At 41.0% G+C, this 20,742-nt stretch overlaps 2 protein-coding genes across 6 annotated transcripts in view; one reads left to right on the top strand and one right to left on the bottom strand.

The window, feature by feature from the left end:
• Positions 1-1,855: 1,855 nt before the first annotated feature.
• On the bottom strand, positions 1,856-17,542 carry EXTL2 (exostosin like glycosyltransferase 2). 2 transcript variants are annotated; one of them, XM_084636703.1, is made up of 6 exons: positions 17,316-17,542; positions 16,268-16,312; positions 13,481-13,564; positions 7,502-7,929; positions 5,352-5,422; positions 1,856-4,656 (listed from the first exon to the last, which is right to left on the bottom strand). In XM_084636703.1, exons 3-6 carry the CDS (start codon positions 13,483-13,485, stop codon positions 4,165-4,167), a joined length of 996 nt encoding a protein of 331 aa, XP_084492829.1. In that variant the 5' UTR covers positions 13,486-13,564; positions 16,268-16,312; positions 17,316-17,542; the 3' UTR covers positions 1,856-4,164. The 2 variants fall into 2 exon arrangements, with proteins under 2 accessions (XP_084492829.1, XP_084492828.1); XM_084636702.1 differs by lacking the exon at positions 17,316-17,542 and having other exon boundaries at positions 16,268-16,525.
• A 199-nt stretch (positions 17,543-17,741) lies between these two features.
• The window catches only part of SLC30A7 (solute carrier family 30 member 7), a 53,140-nt gene continuing 50,139 nt past the window's right edge, over positions 17,742-20,742 (top strand). For 3 of the 4 annotated variants that reach the window (XM_084637072.1, XM_084637071.1, XM_084637073.1), the window contains exons 1-2: positions 17,742-17,903; positions 18,184-18,285. In XM_084637072.1, the coding sequence (XP_084493198.1) occupies positions 17,849-17,903; positions 18,184-18,285 (157 nt within the window). In that variant the 5' untranslated portion in view covers positions 17,742-17,848. Of the gene's footprint in view, positions 17,904-18,183; positions 18,286-20,742 lie in introns of those variants that run through there. The other variant, XM_084637074.1, reaches the window with a different exon arrangement.

Here is a 20,742-nt window from a genome sequence, read left to right as displayed (position 1 = left end):
AGTTTCCTCTCCAATCATACATCTGGGCTACTTACACACTGCATGGCTAAAGTTCCAAAATAGCATGTCCCTTTCTGGGGTCTGTTTAATAATATACTGGTTCTATTCGAGTACTTGAACAGGAAGCTCCCTGTCATCCAACTTGTCCTTAATTAAAGGGCTGTGAAGCCTTTAGGTTTTCTTTGTAGTCCTTCTCCTCTCATATCAGGGTCCACAACAGTCTTCCTCACCCTTGGCTATAGGGGTTCCCCCAGCCCTTCACCATCTTCTGTGTATAGTCTCCTCCTCTCCCCCCAGTTGCAGACATCTACAGTAGTTCCAAGTGGTCTCTGACCCACTTGCTGGCCAAAACCTTACTTATGCTCCTTTCCCAAATCCTTACCAGGGGAGGATAAACTGTTACAGCTGTTGCTTCACTGGCAGGTCTGAGAGGCAATTCTCTTGCTCTGGGTCTTTTTCAGACTTAGCCATAAGACATACCTCTCTTCTTATCAGGCCTTTTTCTCAGTTTCATCATATGATTAGTCACATAACTTGTCTGGAGACCAAAGCTGCCACAATCCTGAGGTCTTAAAGGGTCTGAGGCCCTGCAACAGCCATGGTAGGCCATGCCTGCCTTAAAAGACTACCATGTTCAGTGCACCAGCCCAGCCCCTTGTCATTTTAGAACTTCCCGTTCCCCATCAACTCCCACTCCCTCCAATTCAGTCCCCACCAGCTCAGAAATACCACTCTTTACACGTGCATATGTCTAGTTATTTTATTTTCATGAAGGATTTGTTGGTGGGGGAAGAGAGCAAAACAGTTTGGTTCTGACCTCACTATGGACCTCTTTCTGCAACCTTTTGTTAACTTGGAATAGTAATAGCTTAGTCCCACTTAACCCTGTTTTAACTGGGATTTACATGGTGCATACACCTTGTGCTAGCCCTTTGCAGAGGGATCAGTTTCACACTTACTGACTTAAAGGGACTACTTGCACAAGTACATACTTTTCAGCATGAGTAAAAGTTGCCTAAGTGGGTTACTTCCCCACAAACCCTGTACCTTGGGAGTAAGTTGTTTAAAAACTTCAGATGGCAAGAACTCATGTAAATAAAACTCTCTACCTCCCATGTTTTACTACTCCTGATTTTCAGAATTTGTTCATCCACTGACTAGTCCAGTCCTAGTGTTGGAAGCTTCAAACAGATTTGAAGATGGGATGGATGGGCTTTATATGGACTGCTTTCCTTTAAAAAAAATAAAAATCTTGAGGAAAATTATAGGGTAGGGCTTCTTGCCTGATCATCTGTCCAGGAAGGGTTCCTTTTCCCTATCTGTTATTATTTTTCTTCGGAGAGGTAGGTAATCTGGGTTTGACAAACATCAGAAAATACAGTTAAGGCTAAAATGTAAATTTTACACTGCTCATTGTGCTTAAGACTTGCAGCATACTAAGAGTCATACTACCCTGTCCCTTACGGAACTTTAATATATGGCAAATAGAGCTACTACCCACACCAATTGAAGGAAGATACAGTAGTAAAACTTTGAATTCCTAGGCACAAGAGGATGATTTAGGACTAGAGTTGCAGCATGAGATTTTAATTTTCTTTGATTTCTAGGTTTAAACCAGATGCTTAATGCCAAAATTTTCAAATGGGGGGGCCTATCCTAACCCTTTGGGTACATATTGAACCTATTTGCCCAAACTGCCTGCAGAAAGGCAAGATTTGTTAGGTGGGGCGGGTTTGTACACCAATTTTGTGGGCACAGCTAACACTTTAAAACTTTGCCAGTAGTACTACTATAAGACAAAAAAGTACATAAGTATATAATTTGTATAACAATGCTACAAATTAATTTACCAATATGAGAAACACTTATTTTATTAATTGACAACTGATACAGAAAAGAAAAATGTCACAGAAGCAACAATAAGCAAGTGATGCACAGTGAGTTACTGCAAGGAGGTCTGCATTGGTAGAAAGACCACAGAGATGTATATACTATTTATCACTGTTATCACTATTATTAAATCTACTTCGATTACTCCAACAAGATAAGTAAGCAGAGTTTTAGTCTTCACATTAAAACATGCTTTGCCACTTAAAATTTGACAACTTCTAAAGCTAACAAGATTACACTATCTAAAACAAATCCTGTAATACAACTAATAGAACAAGTGTAAAAAGCATGGTCATCATCAGCCTATTTGTAAAGAACTTCTGACATTACTCAAGAGTCCTTTTTTCTCAGCTAACTTATTACAAGAATGATAGTCATAAACCATGTCTATACTAGGAAAATGACTCATTCCTGACAATGGTTGTCTGCCACAGATCCCCTTGAACCAGCATTTAGAACAATATTTACTGCTAGTGCAGATGGGACTAACTCCTTTTTTAGTTCTGAGACTTGGTTCCACCAAGGCTCAATGATCTGATCTGTCCATGTCTAAATTACATTGCCATAGATTATTTCTTCCACGTCTCAAGAATATTTTTTGTAATAGTTTTGTCCTATATTTAGGATGTATATTTAAAATGTTTCCAGTACTAGTTCAGCAGTCCAAAGCTGATATCAGCTGATGGTAACAAGTCCATTTAACATAGGTACAACCAAAGAATTCAGAGACTGAAAAGACCCAACAAGTCATCTAATACAGTCCTCGCCAGGAAATGTAGCCTACAACATATTTCCTAATGTCTCCATAAACTACACAACATTTTATTTTTATCATAGACGTTTATTAGTTTTGCCATTTGAAAATAAGTGAAGGAAATAAAAATAGAATATATTCAATTCAAACAGTAAAACAAAATAAAGTAGACCTGTACGCTTACAAAATGTACCTTCTGGATCAGATGCAAAAATAGCTAGCCAGACATAAAATATATCTGTAGTTACTACCATGAATTATACTTAAAACATTTTTTAGAAGTATGAGTTGCTTTTCAGGCACACTTCTCCAGCATAATGCACAGCAGAACCTCAGAGTTACGCACACCAGAGTTACGAACTGACCAGTCAACTACGTACCTCATTTGGAACCAGAAGCACCAAAGACCAAAGAAAAAAAAGCAAATACAGTACAGTGTTAAACGTAAACTACTAAAAAAAAAAATAAAGGGAAAGCTGCATTTTTCTTCTGCATAGCAACGTTTCAAAGCTGTATTAAATCAAAGTTGTAAACTTTTGAAAGAACAACCATAATGTTTTGTTCAGTTAAGAACATCAGAGTTATAAATGCCTCGGGAATGGAGGTTGTTTATAACTCTGAGGTTCTACTGTATATGCAAAATACTGAAATAAGAGTAAGTTCTAAAGGCCGTAGTAAGTAGCAAATATGGCATCTGTCTCTTTTGGCTGCATATGTGGTAACATAAGCTACATTTTTTATGATATATGCTTTTCATGTTCATTATCTTTCCCAAGTTAACAATTAGAACGTTTACCTTTCAGTTCCTGAGCAGCCTCCCAGTGACTGTGGGCAAAGTAATGATAGGAAAAAAGGCGGTATCAGCAACATTATGCTCCATAACCCCTCAGTGGCCATTGTTATATGTGAGGCATCTAGAGATTTTTGATACAGAGACTGTGCTTTGTTCCATGACTTTGTTAGGTTTATGGTTTGATTGGAACCTCAGGAACATTTCACGCTGAAGAACAGTAGTTAACATACAAGCTGTGAAGAGTTTTATAACCAAGTCTAATATCCTCGCAAACAGTTCAGTGTAGCCCTTAAAAGTTTTCACTAGGAATTGTTGAGAAAAATAGAACAGTCTCAAAAAAAAAAAATGTATAACACCACAAATATGCCAAAATACCATTCTAAAGAAACAGAAGTTTAGTTCTTCCATATGTGTGCACCACGCGATTGTCCATTTTTCTCTACATGCTTTTGAAGGTCTAGCCCTGTAATTTCGACAACAACAGCTTCTCAAGTATTAAGAGATGAAGGTGAATTTATTATAAGTGAACATTACACATATGTGTTCTTTAAACTTCTCAATAACTTACACTGGGGAAAGAAAATACTGTGGGCAAAATTCAGAGGCTATGTGTAAAGGAGGACAAGCTGGAGTAATGTATGCCTTCTTCTGGCCCCTCAGCATTTAACTTACACTGACTTGAATTCACTGTTTGATGTGTAACATATACCCCATGTACTATACATTCTTACATTTTATTCTTGTAATTGGCATAATTAGGGAACCCAAACTGAGAAATTATAATGTTAGAATATTTTAAGGGCATACTGTCATAAATATTAACCAATTTGTTTAGACAGTAAGATCTTTGTAGCAAGTGCTCTGCTCGGTGCCACATTCCGGAATAACCACTGTTAGTCTCTTTTTCTAAATTCCTTATGTCAACAGGTTTCACAAACACTCCTGAAGGCTTTCCGGTATGCTTTGCCACTAGAAAATTCATGACAATATCATCACAGTTTTGAGTTTCATCTATCAAAGCATGAACAGCGTCAGGCTGCTTTTGAAAGAGTTCTAGGTATCCACTGTGGAAGAATGCTGCTCCGATGAGAACCATGGAGTACTGGTCCCCATTTCCAAATCCAGGGGTCTGCAATTCAAAGCTGCCATAACTGTATATACCTGAAGGAGTGGAAACATGCTTTCTAGGAACAAATCCCACTATCTGATCTGGAAATTGCTGTAAGAAAATCAAAAGATAGCAAAATTAAAGTTCCGCACTACAGTCAAAATGTTAATCAATACAGCAATACAAAACCTTTTAATAGAAGTATCCCTTATGAGGCTATTATTGATAGAAGTGCAAATTAATTGCTATGAAAGATGCAGATAATATAAAATAATCAGTTCTGTGGTATGCTGGCCTGCACCACATGGAGATTGTTGCAAGTTAATACAAAATGACCTGCAAAAGCTGATAGACTGTGCTTCCCTCCACATCATAGAATGCCAAGTAGCATCTGGCCAAAGTTAATTTGCAGTCACATGTTTGGGATCAAAAATAAGCCTACAGATAATCTCTGCACGGTAAAGAGAAATATTACTATTGATTTCTGGTGCACAGCTTCCAGATCAAATTAAAATTTCTTTGCTGCATTTAACCAATTAGATTTTCTGATAGCTGTGACTTTGTAATTTGCCTTTTAAGCAGAGGAATGATAAAAACATCGCTTATACCGGCAGCCTGTAATTTTGTATCATTAAAATATTATTCTTCAGCGTCTCTTGCCTTTTAGAATTTAGCTGATCTTCTATATGACAGATGATAACAGTATGTCCTAGAAATAGCAACAATGAACTGATTTAATCTTTCCATTTAGTAAAATTGATATAAACTCCATTATAAATATGCAGGATGCAATATACAAACATTACCTGCCAAACAGAGAAGGCAAAAGCAAGGTCATAGGCACTAATCAGTGTGTCGTCATCCATCATTAAAACAGCTGGAGAGAGGAAAAAAGACATTTACACTTTTTAATTAAGGTAAAGAAAAATTTAAAATCATTCAGTGATAAATACAGGCAGTCCTCAACTTTATGAGCTTTGACTTAAGACAAACAGCACGTACGACCCTTCTAGGTTGATACCCTGATTTGACTTACGACCATTGGTTTTGACTTTACGACGCCTGCAGTTCCGAGTTACGACGTTTCGACTTATGATGCAATTTTCAGGAACCAATTGTGTCATAAGTCCGAGGACTGCCTGTATGTGTGAATTTACCTGTGCTATGTGCAATGACAAGCTAGTCAGACAACTCCTATAAACATTAGGGTGAGGTGCATAGCTAAATCACCATGCAACAGGCTGAAAATGTATACTTAGATATTAAGGTTTCAGTGAAAAGGATGCTTAACTTTGCAGTTGTAACAGATGATTAATTGACCTGAAGCAAACATAATTTTTAGCACATTATTGCTATTATCAATCACAAACTATCACTATAGCATTAAAAGTTGTGTAGCATAGCTGAACAGCTGTACAGTGGAAAATCTGTGGTCGGGCGGGGGGGGGGGGGGAGAAGAGGGGTTGGCAAAGGAATACAACAGATTTTACTAATTGCAGGTCACGTTGGAGTCCTAATAGCTTTTTAATACTGTGTAAAGGACAACTATAAAAATCAAGGAAAAATAATCAGATCCCATATTGTCCAATATGATGCATTATATGATTTTCCACATAATAATTATTTCTTAACATCAAGGAAACACCAAGACATAAGTATTTCCACACCACTTCTCTGGGACCTAGACAGGTGAAAAGAGCATATTATATAGGCAAAAATTCCTTCTTATTAACTGCAGGATAAGGCCTGTTGCTTCAGATGGGAGGGATTAACTGGGTATATCTCACTTAAATCAGTTCCCTGACATTGCAGAAGTCTCAGGCATTCATGCACCTCTGTCCCTCTTGTTATCTCCCTGTCACATGTAATAGTCTAGTTTCATGTGTAATACTATGGTTGAATTTCAGTTGTTGCGTGTGGTATGGGAGTGCTGGGTGGATTTGATGGGTAATCTGTCATATACAAGGGATCAGATTAGATGACTTCTGGCCTTGTATGAGATCCTAGAACCTGAAAACATGCTGCATGTAGGGGTGAAAGCAGGATGCACGTAGGTCAGTTCCTCAGGGAGGAAACATAATGGGGTGCTGACCCCTTTACGGCAATGCTACGGCTTAGTGCAACCCTGATTAAGCAGCAGGGCATTCTGGGGGCTGTAGTGCTCAGAGGCTTTCTGGGAATTTTAGGTTGAGTAGCAACGTATTCTAGCGAAGAGGGTAGTGAAATAAAAGTTTCCTTTTTACAAACAAGAAAGAGCCCACAAAAGAGGTGGGACTTATGTGTCTTTTTACTTGAAGGAAACAAGACTTGTTGTCGGGTCTCTCCCGCAAAGAGTTGAGGAGGAGGCCTGGATGAAAAGCCAAAACGCAGGGAAAAATACCCAGAGAAGGAGTAGTGATTTGGGCTAAAGAATCAGACTGGGCTAAGGGGGGAATATAGAGAGCAGCACATACTTTTGGATTTCCACCAAAGGGCTGTAGAAAAAGGCATGTGAACCCCTGTACTGATTTGGACTTTTTTATGTTAGCTTTGTTGGATTAGGGAGGACTTTTGGATTTGGCTGGAAAGCTAATCTATCTAGTCACCTTTGCCTGAAAGAAGAAACTGAGATAGCAGCCATATTTCCATGAGTACAGCAAGGGCCCTCCCCCCATTCTCTCCTCCACCCAGTGCTTCTAATACAGCCTCTGAGGGGTGGAGGGTGTCTAACATCCATGCTACATGATCTCCATGTGTCCTGCTGCTTACATCTTCCCTGCTGCTGTTTTCTGCTAAGTGGAATTGCTCAACAGCTGGTTGATTCAGAGGTTTCTGGATCCACTTGGTCAGTGGGAGTTTTCCCATAATGATCAAATATGCAGTTGTTCTGAGTGATAGATAAAATGATAAGTGTCCTGAAAAGTGGAAATAATATTGTTAGCAACAATGCTACCTATAAGAGTGAGGCATTCATTACCTTTTGTTTCCAATTCAGGGAAGATCTGGAGTCTGTTCCTCATGTGATTCATGGTCTGCACTTTGAAGACAACAGGTACAGGATGTGGTCCCAAAGAATTCCACATTTCTTCTGGCATCTTCTCCCCAACATTGTTCCACACAACAATTACTTTGTGTAGATGGGGGATGGCTTGATAATGATTTAAGAGTTTCAGCAATAAGTCAGTTCTGTTATATGTCTGCATAACAAGAGTAAATGAATCCAAGGCAGACTGGCTCTGGGATTTTGGTTCCCTTCGCAAATTGGGCATTTTGTCATCTTTACTGTTAGGAAGCAAAGCCATTAAAGCACCTGCCACAAGGAGTAAGACAAAGATCACCACAGACGAGAAGCGAAGTAGTCGGATTCCCATAACTCTTCCTGGTAGCTTACAGATGTGATGACATCTTTATTAACAAAAATTGAAATGGGAAGAGAAAATTCATCAGTCATCTACCTACATAGTCAGTTCACTGTAAAATTAACATAGACCTCACTCAGCTCATACTCAAGCAAAATTCCAATTAAAGTAAATTGGAGTTTTGTCCAAGTAAATGAATAAATCTTTTCTGGAGCCTCTACGTGCTCCTGTGATAGAAAGAATAATTACTATTTGTATTAAAAAACCCCTTATCAAATAGTCTGAGATGGTCCTTAAAAACTTTATTTGTATAATCATTATGTGAAACATGAGATAATATTCTAGTATCCTCTCTAAAACTACACATGAATGTACTCTTGTCTTGCAAGTACACCAGGAGTTAAGTCTACATGTGATGTTACCTATGAGGTCACCCACTGAGAAATAGCAGATGATTGAACACGGATCAAAAGGGTTTTTTTTTCCAGAGAAGTGTGATGCACAATGATGGCCAAAATGACAGATATAGGGCTGGTACCAGGGAGAAGCAGTAAAGATGACCGCCTGAGGCAATAGACACATGAGTGGTAGCAAAACTCAAGATGTGTCATGAATCCCATACGAAGTCTACCTTGACACTCATGTATGTTAACGCTACTAGGTGGGGCTTGTGCCAAGGATAATGAAAGTAGAATCAAGGAGCATCTTCCCCTCCTTCTTCCCACTTGAACCCTCACTCCAATGCCTCCTCCTGCCCACTGCCTATTCCCACCACCTCCTCCTTGCATCACTAAACATTTATATTAAGAAAGTACCTAGAGGCCAACCAGTTTGGGACCCATTTTGCTAGGGCTTTACAAAAATATAGCAAATGACAGTCTCTGATCCAAAGAACTTATAGTCTATCCATAATTATTTGGGTTTAAGTGAATTTTAATTCTTATGAAAAGTGCTGGATTAATAACTCCAGAGTCCTTTGTTTATTAATGTAACAGGTACAGCATAGTTATAGGCAAGCTTCACTAAACTGTCCCAAATTGACTGAAAGGAATCATCACTAGGGATGAAAGGGTAGGACTGCCTCTATGCCTCTTCAAGGCATGACTTTTCTGCAGAGACCTCAATGCTCAGTTCTGTCCACTCCCTTCTGCTCTTCCACTGCACTGCTTCCTGACTCTGCTTACTAAATCATGAAAAAGTTGACAGGTTTTGTAGGAAGAGAATGGCAGGGAAAATCCATCATTAGAGATTCTGCCATCCAGGACAGGAGGCAGCAAGAAGTTTGGTTTATTATTATTGATATTATTGTAACGCTTAAAAGCTCTAATCACAGTCCAGAACTCTGTTGCGCTAGGCACTGTACAAACACAGAACAAAAAGACAGTCCCTGCCGCAAAAACCTTATACTTAGATTGTAAGATAAGAGACAACTGATACAGACAAACCAGGGAGTACAAGGATACAATGAGACAGTATTAGTCAGCATGATAGGTAGTTGTCTAACCGTTGTCAAGCTATTTGTAGGCATCACAACAAAGGATAGTTTTTAGGAGATTTGAAGGAGAACAATGAAGTGCCTTTGTGGATGTATATGAGGAGTTCCTCCCAAGTGTGATGATTAGCATGGGAGAAAGCACAGAGGTGCTTGTTTGAAAATTTAACAAGTGGGTGATAGAAGCTTGCATCATGGGCTGATCGGAGGGAGGGGTGACCTCTCAATACCGGACGAGAGATGATAGGTAAGATGGAGATGTGTTGTGATGGGCCTTGAAAGTGAAAACAAGTAACTAATATTTAATTACTTATGTCAAGGTTCCTCCCCCACTCTGAACTCTAGGGTACAGATGTGGGGACCTGCATGAAAAAACCTCCTAAGCTTATCTTTACCAGCTTAGGTCAAAACTTCCCCAAGGTACAAAATATTCCCCCCGTTGTCCTTGGACTGGCCGCTACCACCACCAAACTAATACTGGTTACTGGGAAAGAGCTGTTTGGACGCGTCTTTCCCCCCAAAATACTTCCCAAAACCCTGCACCCCACTTCCTGGACAAGGTTTGGTAAAAAGCCTCACCAATTTGCCTAGGTGACTACAGACCCAGACCCTTGGATCTTAAGAACAATGAACAATCCTCCCAACACTTGCACCCCCCCTTTCCTGGGAAATGTTGGATAAAAAGCCTCACCAATTTGCATAGGTGACCACAGACCCAAACCCTTGGATCTGAGAACAATGAAAAAGCATTCAGTTTTTTACAAGAAGACTTTTAATAAAAAATAGAAGTAAATAGAAATAAAGAAATCCCCCCTGTAAAATCAGGATGGTAGATATCTTACAGGGTAATTAGATTCAAAAACATAGAGAACCCCTCTAGGCAAAACCTTAAGTTACAAAAAAGATACACAGACAGAAATAGTTATTCTATTCAGCACAATTCTTTTCTCAGCCATTTAAAGAAATCATAATCTAACACATACCTAGCTAGATTACTTACTAAAAGTTCTAAGACTCCATTCCTGGTCTATCCCCGGCCAAGACGACTACAGACAGACACAGACCCTTTGTTTCTCTCCCTCCTCCCAGCTTTTGAAAGTATCTTGTCTCCTCATTGGTCATTTTGGTCAGGTGCCAGCGAGGTTACCTTTAGCTTCTTAACCCTTTACAGGTGAGAGGAGCTTTCCCCTGGCCAGGAGGGATTTCAAAGGGGTTTACCCTTCCCTTTATATTTATGACGACTTATTAAAGGGTTAGCCTAAGGGGTGCAAAGAAAGGAGTGACATGGTCCAAGCGATGAGCTCGGAAAATGATCTTTGCAGCAGCATTCTGCATGGATATGAGTAGACAAGACTGCATTTAAGGCCAGAGAAAAGGAAGTTGCAGTAATCAGTATGTGAGATAATGAGAGCCTGGACGAAAGTTTTAACTGTGTAGATAGATAGGAAAGGCCATATCTTAGATATTTTATGCAGAAAGAATCTGCAAGATGAGACATAGCCTGGATGTGAGGACCTAGACAGAAGTCTGAGTTGAAGATAATGCTCAGGTTATGGGTCCGAGTGAAGGCAGGATGCTGGTATTGTACACTGTGAAAGAGAAAGGAGATAGCATAGAGGGTTTTTGGTGAGAAGAGTAAGAGCTCTCTTAGCCATGTTGAATTTGAGCTGCTGGCTGGACATCCACAAGGAGATGTCATTGAAAGGCAGAGATTTTAGTTTGGTCAGAAGGAGACAGATCTGGAGCAGAGATAGATCTGTAATTCATCAGCTTAGAGATGGTAGTTGCATTTGTGTTTGCAAGTGAGATTACACAGAGCTAAAGCATAGAGGAAGACATTTAGAAGGGAGACTAAGGACCTGTGCAAACCCCCACAGAAATCTGGAGGGGGAAGACAAGGATCCTCTGAAGTACATGCTAATGGAGCAATCAGAGAGGTAGGAGGAGTAATTAGAGAGAGAGGAAAAGAACTAGGAAAGTAGCTGACAGGTCAAAGAGGATGAGAATGGAGTACTAGTTCTGAGAGGAAGTCATTGGAAACTTCAGTGAGAGTGGTTTCAATTGAGTGCAAGGGGTGGAAGCTCGATTGGAGAGGGTTTAGGATTGTACTGGAGAGGAATTCCAGATAGCTACTGCAAATACTACATTCAGAGAGTTTAGAGAGTAAATGAAGAGGGGAGATGGGGCGGGAGCTGAAGAGGCAAGTGGTGTCAATGGTCAATTGTGGGTTTGTTTTTTTTTCTTAAGATGGGAAAGACTAAACCATGTTTGCATTGTGTGGGAAAGGAGCCAGAGGCAGTGACAGGGTTAATTTCCTCTCTGTAATATTCTGACTATTTGAGGTGCAGAGCCTCTCCTTCCTGTGGCAGGCATTGGGCTGGAGTCGGTAAGGACACAACTATGATACTAGGCAGTGAATTTCAATACTACAGACAGACTGAGCACATTCTTGGGCATGTCTACAAGGAGGCAGATAAAGCCTGGATAGGAATCACATCATCACTGTGTATGTGAACCAACCAGTGCTCAAGGGCAAAGTGTGGGGTGAGTGAATCAATACACTTGGACAAAACACAAGAAAATGTGACAAGGAATGAGCATGAATTGGAAGGAAGATGGCTGAGATGCCCAGATAGCTCTTTTACATCTCTATATTCTACAATTCAGTGCAGTATTACTGGTTATTTATTTTAATATATAATTCAATTTAAAAAGAAAATCACCCTGTGTTTCAATGTTCTTCTGTTTATTTTATGCTGCCATGGAAAGGCAACCATATAGTTTAGTCACACAATCAATTAGTCACAATCTAGTGGTGCTGCTGCACCACAATAACTAGAGGGCCTTGTCTCAAAACTTACATCTGGCATGGAGAACACTGTTTGTGGGGGTGTTGTCTAATAGTATTAAGTAGCTATTATTTAATGTGTTCAGTCTGGTTGCTGGCACATATGATTCATTTCAACTCTCATTTTGAAATAATATATTTTCCGTAAGAATTATTCATATGCCAGTTACTTGACTATTGTTCATTGAATATGCTGAAGCAGATCAATCCAAAGAAACTCATCAGCTTTGTGTCTTGTTAATTCTGAAATATCTTGATGGACCTGAGATTATTATATGCAATGTTGTTTTAGTTGTGTTGGTCTCTTGTCTCTCTCACCAACAGAAGTTGGTCCAATAAAAAATATTACCTCACACACCTCATCTCTGAGATTTAGTTGCATTTATTTGTTTACTGAAATATGCAGTATCCCAATGTGCCTTTATTAATGTTGTCTTTGTACTTTTTATTTTCGTATCATTGCATGGTATGCACTGAGACACAAAAATATTATTTTGAAATAATCTTTTAAATTAATATTTTCTTCAAACATGATGTGTACAGAAGAGGAGAAAACCCCAAATATCTTGGGTATTAAGACTATATTAGTACATATCTTGATCAACTCTAACTTGAGAGCATCCAATATGTAAAATGACTTTGCTGATATAACTTTAGCTTCATCATTGAGATTTTTGGTTGTTGCTATAGGATCTTGGCAAAATCATCTGTATTCTTACTTTGAATACAGCTGATTTGATTAAATGATATCCTGATTCATCTCTTAGGAACCATCACCACCACTTCTGTAATAGCCTCTTGTTTCTTTCTCATAGGGCAGGTACGCCCTATGCAGGTACGCCCTATGAGGTGGGTATCCTAGGTAAACTTTTTAAATTGTTATGTACTTTTGCTCTCATTTATTCTCAAGACATATGAGTCAGATGCAACTTTCTAAGCTTTCTACTGATCAATAAAGGTTATAAAGAAACAACTAGTGGGCCATATCATGCTGGGAGTGGCGTTTTGCTTAAGCAGAGACCCCCTCTTCCCCCCATTGATTTCAGTGGGGAGTTCTGTTTAAAAATTGGTGAGACGTGATGATCTTTCATGTTTAAAATCCTAGAGAAAGTATTAAAGTTTACAGGGATGTTACTTTCCTCTGGATACAATAAATGCAAGCTTAATTAATTACACAGTAACAGACCAGTTTAGACAATATTAGCATGAAACAATTTAATAAAGTCATACTTTTAGTTTTAAAAAAAATGTACTTACCTCATTTTTGCCAAGATGGACTGGGTATATTTTGGTTTGTTTTAAAGGATGGTGCTGATTAGGTGAAATCAATTCTGTTTGGATCTGTTGGAGGTGAAAGGAATTATGTAACTTTTGATCATGCATTTGCTCACCAATCACCCAAGATCCTGTCACAGTCATATATTTGTGTATAAAACAAGTGTTCATCTCAACAACTGATGAATGTACACATTCTTGGCAACTGTCCATCTTTTCCTGTTGTTCAGCTGAAGAGTTTTCATTGGATTTCATGACCACTATAAAAATGCATTGCTAAACCAGTATGTTAGAAAGAAAAATGTTCTTAGCTCAAGCATATTTAGCTGCTCATTGCAATATTATTTATTTGTATTACAGTAATACTTACAGGCCCCCATTTTGATAGGTAGTCTGGATGAGTTTGCGATCTAAATAAACAAGATAGTGTGGAAAGAGAAAGAGAGGCACAGAAAGATGAAGTGACCTGCCCAAAATGAAACATCAGGTTGGTGACGCAGAGCTACGAAAAGAACTCCAGTGTCCTCAATCTCAGTCCAATATGTCATATCCACTAGACCACATTAGAGTACATCATGGGCTACCATAATCACCGCTGGTTCAGGTGATAGCCACCCACTTTTCCAGTGCATGCCATTCATGTTCTCCATCTCCCATGTTTATTGGTTGATTTAGAGGTTAAAGGGGAAGCATGTATGGTGATCATTACGATTTTTCCTGTCTCATTTGAAGGCAGGTGAGGTGGAGATGGCAATAAAAGTTCAGGTGCAAGAGGGTAGATGGGTTGGTAGCAAAAGTGAAACGGCAGAAAAGAAGGATGGTCTTGTAGTTAAGGCACTAGATTGCAGTCCAGGAGATCCAGGTTTAGTTCATAGTTCTGTCACAGACTTCCCACACGACATTGGACAGGTCACTTGTGCCAGTGAAGGAACTAGGGATCTCCTTGCCTGCAGGTCATTGCAGGATTGGGGCCTTAATCTCTCTGTCTAGTAGCATCCTCATTGTCTAGAAAGGGAAATACTTCCTCTCTCTGTCTCTATTTAAATTATAAGCTCTTTGGGGCAGGGTTATTTATACTCTGTTTTTGCACTGTGCCTAGCACAATAGGGCCACAAGTTTTGTTGGAGCCTCTACTTAGTACTCATAGTGAATAATAAGGGTGAGCACTTTATGGGGTATCTGTGAACTGCAGAGGTGGCATTTTCCATGCCTGCAAATCAGAATGAGCATTTCATACATTTTGGATGGAAGACAATCATAGAAGTGTAGGACTGGAAGAGACCTCAATAGGTCTCCCTGCTCTCAAGGTAGGACTACATAATAACTAGACCATTCCTGACAGGTGTTTGTCTGACCTGTTCTTTAAAACCTCCAATGACTGAGTTTCTACAACCTCTCTAGGCAATTTGTGCTGAACTACACTGACAGAAAGTTTTTTCTAATGTCCAACCTAAACCTCCCTTGGTGCAATTCAAGCCCATTGCTTCTTGTCCTAACCTTGGAGGTTAACGAGAAAAAATTTTCACCCTCCTTCTTGTAACAACCTTTTATGTACTTGAAAACTAGTATGCCTCACCCCCACCCCCCGCAGTCTACTTTTCTCCAGACTAAGAGGAAAATTAGTGAGGGTTTTTTTTTTTGTTAAATCTGTCTGTGTGAGGAACGTAGATAGATACCTGCTTCTATGTTTGGACAATAGAAATATGGGAACTTAGAAGAGAAAGAGCTAGCGTTAAGTTGTTGAACCTATGCTTCCGTATCAACAAAATAACTTATTTTAGGTTATATAAACTTTACTGATAGAAATGCAAATTGGAAAGTCTGTATATTTACAGCACAGTCTAGTGATCTGAACATGTGACAGACAGTCAGGACCTCCTGAGTTTAGGTTCTGGTTCTGATTCTGTGTGGCCTTGGAGAAATCACTTACACCATTTTCAAAAGTGACCCGTGATTTTGTTTGCCTCAATTTGTGGGTGTCCAGCTTGAGACACCATTGTGCCTAACTTTTGGAAGTGCAATTCCTAATGAAATCAATAGTAGCTGCTGCTTATCAGAACTTATCGGCCCAGAGGTGTCTCAAGATGGTCTGCCGTAAACTGATACAGCTGCAATCAATGTGCATTTTTAAAAATGTGGACCTTAAATTGTATCTCAGATTCCCTATTTTCAAAACAGGCATTGTGATACTTGCCAAGATTGTTGTGAAGATTAACTAGTTAATATTTTTAAAGCACAATGAAAATCCAAACGTAAGTGCTATGTGTTATTTTAAAACTGTTGGGTTTCTGTACATTTGTGTTTACTTAATAACATACAATGGGCTGTAAATGATAAATAAGGATATCATAGATGAATCTCAATTTAAGATATTAAATTAGAATTAGTATCATGGTGCTTTCATGTATGAATGTGCTGAACAATGCAGCAAAGTAGGATATAAAATTCCACTGCAACTGTATTGGACTTCTTCCTACACTGAAAGTCTCAACATTCCTTTGTAAGGAATATTTACCTCTTTTAAACAAAAATAAAATACAAATACTAAGACAGTCAAGATATGCGACTTTAACCCCCCTTTAAAGAAATAATTCTTCTGAAGCTGTTGTCTGCCTAGACCGTATCTCCCTACCCATTCTAATAATCAGCACTCATTTTATGAAAACAGTTCATTAAAAAAACAAATAAATTATTCATAGAACAGCCACTTCACATCATTGCCCCAATTAAAAATACCTTCCATATTATTGCATTTTATTGTATCCTTACCTAGAATGCTGGAGACCGTGAGCCAGGCAGCTTATTTGTCTAAGCCTTGATTTACATAAGGAAGAATAGAGATTTTTTAACCGAACATAAGAAGCCTGCACATTTTTTGTAAACTCAGTCAGCTTGCACTGGTTGTATTTTTAAGTCAACAACATTGATAGAAAAACCCTCCTTTCCTCCTCCCAACATAAGAGACTCAGCAGAAGGGCTGGAACAAGCCCGTACTACCTTCCCTTTCTGTGGCATAGTACTTCCTGCTGGATGAAAACACTCCTCTTCCCAGCAGGCTCGAATTTGTAGTTCATGCGTTATCCCGACCATAACAGTTTGTCAACCCTACTTTCAAGCAAGCTTTGATTCTTACAGAGAATCAGATATTTTTTGCATGTGTTTGTTTTCAGTGTCACAGATGGTACCCGTCTATTTTATGGGAGGAGAAGTTCACCTTGAAATGGACCTGAGAATCTATAAAACTAAATTTCCCTAATTTGCCTTATAGTCTTTATTATTAAATCTCTTCCTCATTCCAGTTCAAATACAAATATTTCTCTATAGATTGCTGGTCACACAGAAAAACAAGATATAATTATGTGAAGTTCATTTGGATAGAAAATTAAAGAGGAAATGTACATATCTAACCTATTCACGCCTTCGTTGATACAAATACTATTTTATCCTATAGGATATTATAGTACAGTGAGGATTTTGCCGCCACCTTCAGTAGGTTTTATTTAGTAACAGCATAAATCTTTCAAGAAAGCGTTGGGATTTGGCTGCCTCTGAGAACTCTGACTCAAATGCATGGAAATGAAATAGCTAAAGAAATTGCTGTATAGAATGCGTCCCTTGACTGGTGTCTGTGTGCGCGGAGGGAGGCTCCATACAGCTGTCTCGCCTATCAATAGATGAAGGGGATCTGCAAGCAAAAGCTTGCTTTTATTGAACTGCGCTGTCAAGCTGCGGTGTGTAGGGGACTGGGTCAAGCAGCGAAGCTATGCAGTAAAAAGGGGATCATTCTGATTTACAAAGGAGGTAGTTATGGGCGTACCACACAGAGGATTCCGGGTGCGGAGAGAGGGCAGACTCAAGGAAAGGTCATTTTTGAACATCCAGGAAAGGATTCAGGACGGAGAAGCAAGGTGTAAACGGCTGCAGCAAGGAGGAACGATCAGAGGCATATCTCCTCCGCAGGCTCTGGTTAAAGGAGCTTTGCTGCGAGCCTCAGCACCCCACGGCCAGCCCGTCGAGCCCACGCAGGCCCGCCGGGAAGCAAGGAGGAAGGGAACGCGCCCGCAGGCTCAGGCACTAGCTTGCCCTCACCCATCCCCGCCCCTTCCGGATAGAGTCTGGGGCCCTTGTCCTGCCAATCGCCCCCGTCTCCTGGTCTAGCTCCGCCCCCAAACGTGGAACTAGGTTTCTGGCCCCGCCCGTTCGCTCCCGTGGCGCCTGCGCAGGCGCAGAGCAGGTGCCGGAAGTGTGGGAGGCGGATCCCGGCGCGGCAGCCGCGCCGCTCCCAGCCTGCCCTGCTCCTTTCCGGGGTCGCCGGCGCCGGGAAGATGTTGCCTTTATCCATCAAGGACGATGAGTACAAGCCGCCCAAGTTCAACCTGCTCAGCAAGGTCTCGGGCTGGTTCAGGTGAGCGGCGGGGCCCGGGCCTGGGGGGGTCCCCTGGGGCGCGCTCCCCGGGGCTGGGGGCAGTGGCCGGGGTGGAACTGGCGGCCCCAGGCTCTGTGCCTGGGAGCAGGGGACCGGGAAGCGGCGCCTTAGGGGACCCCCCCCACCTGCGGAGGGAAGGGGCGGCGGCGGCTCCCCCCCGGGGTGACGCTGCCAGCCGCCGTGCCCTGGCCGTGCCCCGGGCCGCCGTTGCCCTGCTCCGGGCCCGCGGCAGCGAATGACCGCTGTGCCGTGTGTCTAGGTCCATCCTGTCCGACAAGACCTCGCGGAACCTGTTTTTCTTCCTCTGCCTCAACCTCTCCTTCGCCTTCGTGGAGCTGCTCTACGGCATCTGGAGTAACAGGTACCGGGGGGGGGGGGCGGCTCCCGCAGCCGCAGCCAGTGCCACGTCTACTGGGCCGCAGGCGGCGGCTCCTCCGGCTTTGGGCTTGGAGTGCGAGCACCGGCAGGCGGGGTTTACGGGCGGGGGTGCCCCTGAAGTGGGGGAGGTTGAGTCGGGGGAAGTCAGGGGCCCTGACCTTGCCACCCTCCGCTTCCATCAGCTTCAGGGCTATGCTTGTCTCTCAAGCCCCGGGCAGGGCAATGGCTCTATGTCTCAGATTGATAACCAGGCTTGAGTGGGGCTTTTGAATGATTGAAGAAAGATTCCTACAGCATTAGCTTTGTGATGGTGGGGTTGTGACTCCTCCTTCCCTGACATTGCACCCTGCTAGTCTGAGCTCTTGTCTACACCTGGGAGTTAACTCGGATTAAGGAAGGGTGTGAATTGAAAGGTGTATAATGGCCATGCTTAGACCTCAGAAAATAGGTATAAAAATTGGGTAGCCAGTTCTGGTCTCTTGGGTCCATCTCTCAGGTGTTATCCTGCATATTGCTGAAGAGGGCTTCTGACCCCGTCTCCTCTGCTGTGTCTGCTGGGCTCAGGGCAGAGGAGTAGTGGTGGCTCTGGGGTGCACTGCACCATATGGGGATTGCTGCAGTTGCCCTCCCCTGTCCCCTACCTACCACATGGATCCTTTATCTGGGAAAGTGAAAGTGTTGATAAACTGATAGCCAAGAGGCCGAAGTAACACTGCATAGAGTGCCGTTATCTTTGTATCCGTAAGTGGAGTTGAAACATCCTGGAATAGGTAAACAATACATGCCACTAACTCACAGACTCAAAACTAGACAAGACACAGACAGGACAAAAGCTTAAGAATCAGAATGAAATACTTCAATAGTAAAAATTGAAATAAAAAAAAGTGAAGTGATTTTTGGTGCTGGTTTAAGGTGCTCATTTGATACCAGTGTAAATAGAAATAATCTGTCCCCTTTAAAAGGCAGAGTACAAACAGTGGCAGATTTCTTTGCACCATGGATGTGCCTCTCTGTTGACAGAGAGACTGTTCCTAAGATGAGAGATTTCAGTCTTTGCATATTCAGTTTTTGGATTCTACAGAAACTGACCACAAAGGTGTCTGTCAGTGCCAACAGTGGATCCCTGCTTTCTGAACTCAGATTTTGGTCTGACTTCACAAACTGTAAAAGGTCCATCAGACTAACTGTTTTCTATTGTGGACCTTACCTGAAGCACTAACCTAGAGGTGAAAAGCTCTTTTTCCTGTTACCCTCCTATGATTGTTTTTAAATGTCTCACTCAACATATGGTAAAACCCTTTGCTTTCATCAAAAGAGTTGCTACTTCAGCATGGTTCGGATGGCACAGAATGGCAATTAATCCTTTAGATTCGCCTGACTTTGACTTTGTAGTTATTTTGAGAATTGTGAATAGTTTGCTGTGGGAATAATTAGACTATTCTGGTATGGAGGAAGGGTTGATGTTAGAGATTTCTAAAACTGATCTTTTGAAGGATGTATAACAGGGCCAGGTGATCAAAGGATTTCAAATCTGATACTTGATATTGTTGCCTTAGGTATGTCCGAATATTCTGCTCACGTCTCTGTCTTGATGGGAGAAGCTAAGAGCAAAGTCTCAGATGTTGGAAATATTCACTAGAATAGATGTGGTCAGAGAGAGTTGTGTTTGAGCTGTTTTATCATTGTAGAATTAAGCTCCGAAAGGTTGGCATCTATCAGAGGCTTTTCTATAGCACCCATTATCCTAGTATACTATCTAAGGCCCTGATTACACTATGGGTGCTACAGTGGCACAGCTATGGCGCTATAGCTGTGCTGCTCCGGCGCTATAGTGTAGATGCTTCCTACAATGATGAAAGAGGTTTTTTCATTGCTGTAGGTAATGCACCTCCTTGTGCAGCAGTAGCTAGGTCACTGGAAGAATCTGCTGACCTAGTGCATCTATGCTGAGGATGTTGCTTTGGGATGTAAATTTTTCACACCACTAAGCACCAAAGCTCTGCTGTCCTAACTTTTAAGTGTAGACCAGGTCTGAGTGTATATTGTAATCAGATATGTGATTGTATTTTATGTCTTTATTCTGCAATCCCTTGCTGTTTGCCAAAAGAATATATTTTATCCTGTCCTATTTAGGAAGCTGCTTCTTCATAAGCACACTTGATGGCCGAAGATGTTCACCTCTTTACTTAGAGCTTGTATATACACTAAGTTATTCTGGAAGGTGATCTTATTTCAGAATTAGAATAATTCCCAACGGGGAATTAATCAGGAATAGCTATTCCTAAATTTGAACCCTGCCTTAATCTAAATGATCTTTCCTTTGGGAAGAGAGCCTTATTTGAGTGTAAAATCTTTGATAATTGGAGACTGTGAGCAGCAGATGTACCTATGTCATAAAAAATATTGCCTCGGGATTCCAGGACATTGCACTACAGCTTCA

Source organism: Lepidochelys olivacea, assembly GCF_965140295.1.
Source record: "Lepidochelys olivacea isolate rLepOli2 genome assembly, chromosome: 8".
NCBI classification, from domain to species: domain Eukaryota; kingdom Metazoa; phylum Chordata; order Testudines; family Cheloniidae; genus Lepidochelys; species Lepidochelys olivacea.
This window is presented reverse-complemented; position numbering and strand designations above follow the sequence as displayed.

Bases quoted from the DNA above. Each gene is read 5' to 3' on its own strand.
- EXTL2 (XM_084636703.1), bottom strand. The intron at 5,423-7,501 runs GTAATGAATGCC...TCCTCTCTCCAG, and splicing joins CCCTGAATTGGAAACAAAAG to CTGTTTTAATGATGGATGAC. The intron at 4,657-5,351 runs GTAATGTTTGTA...ATTTTCTTACAG, and splicing joins TTGCCTTCTCTGTTTGGCAG to CAATTTCCAGATCAGATAGT.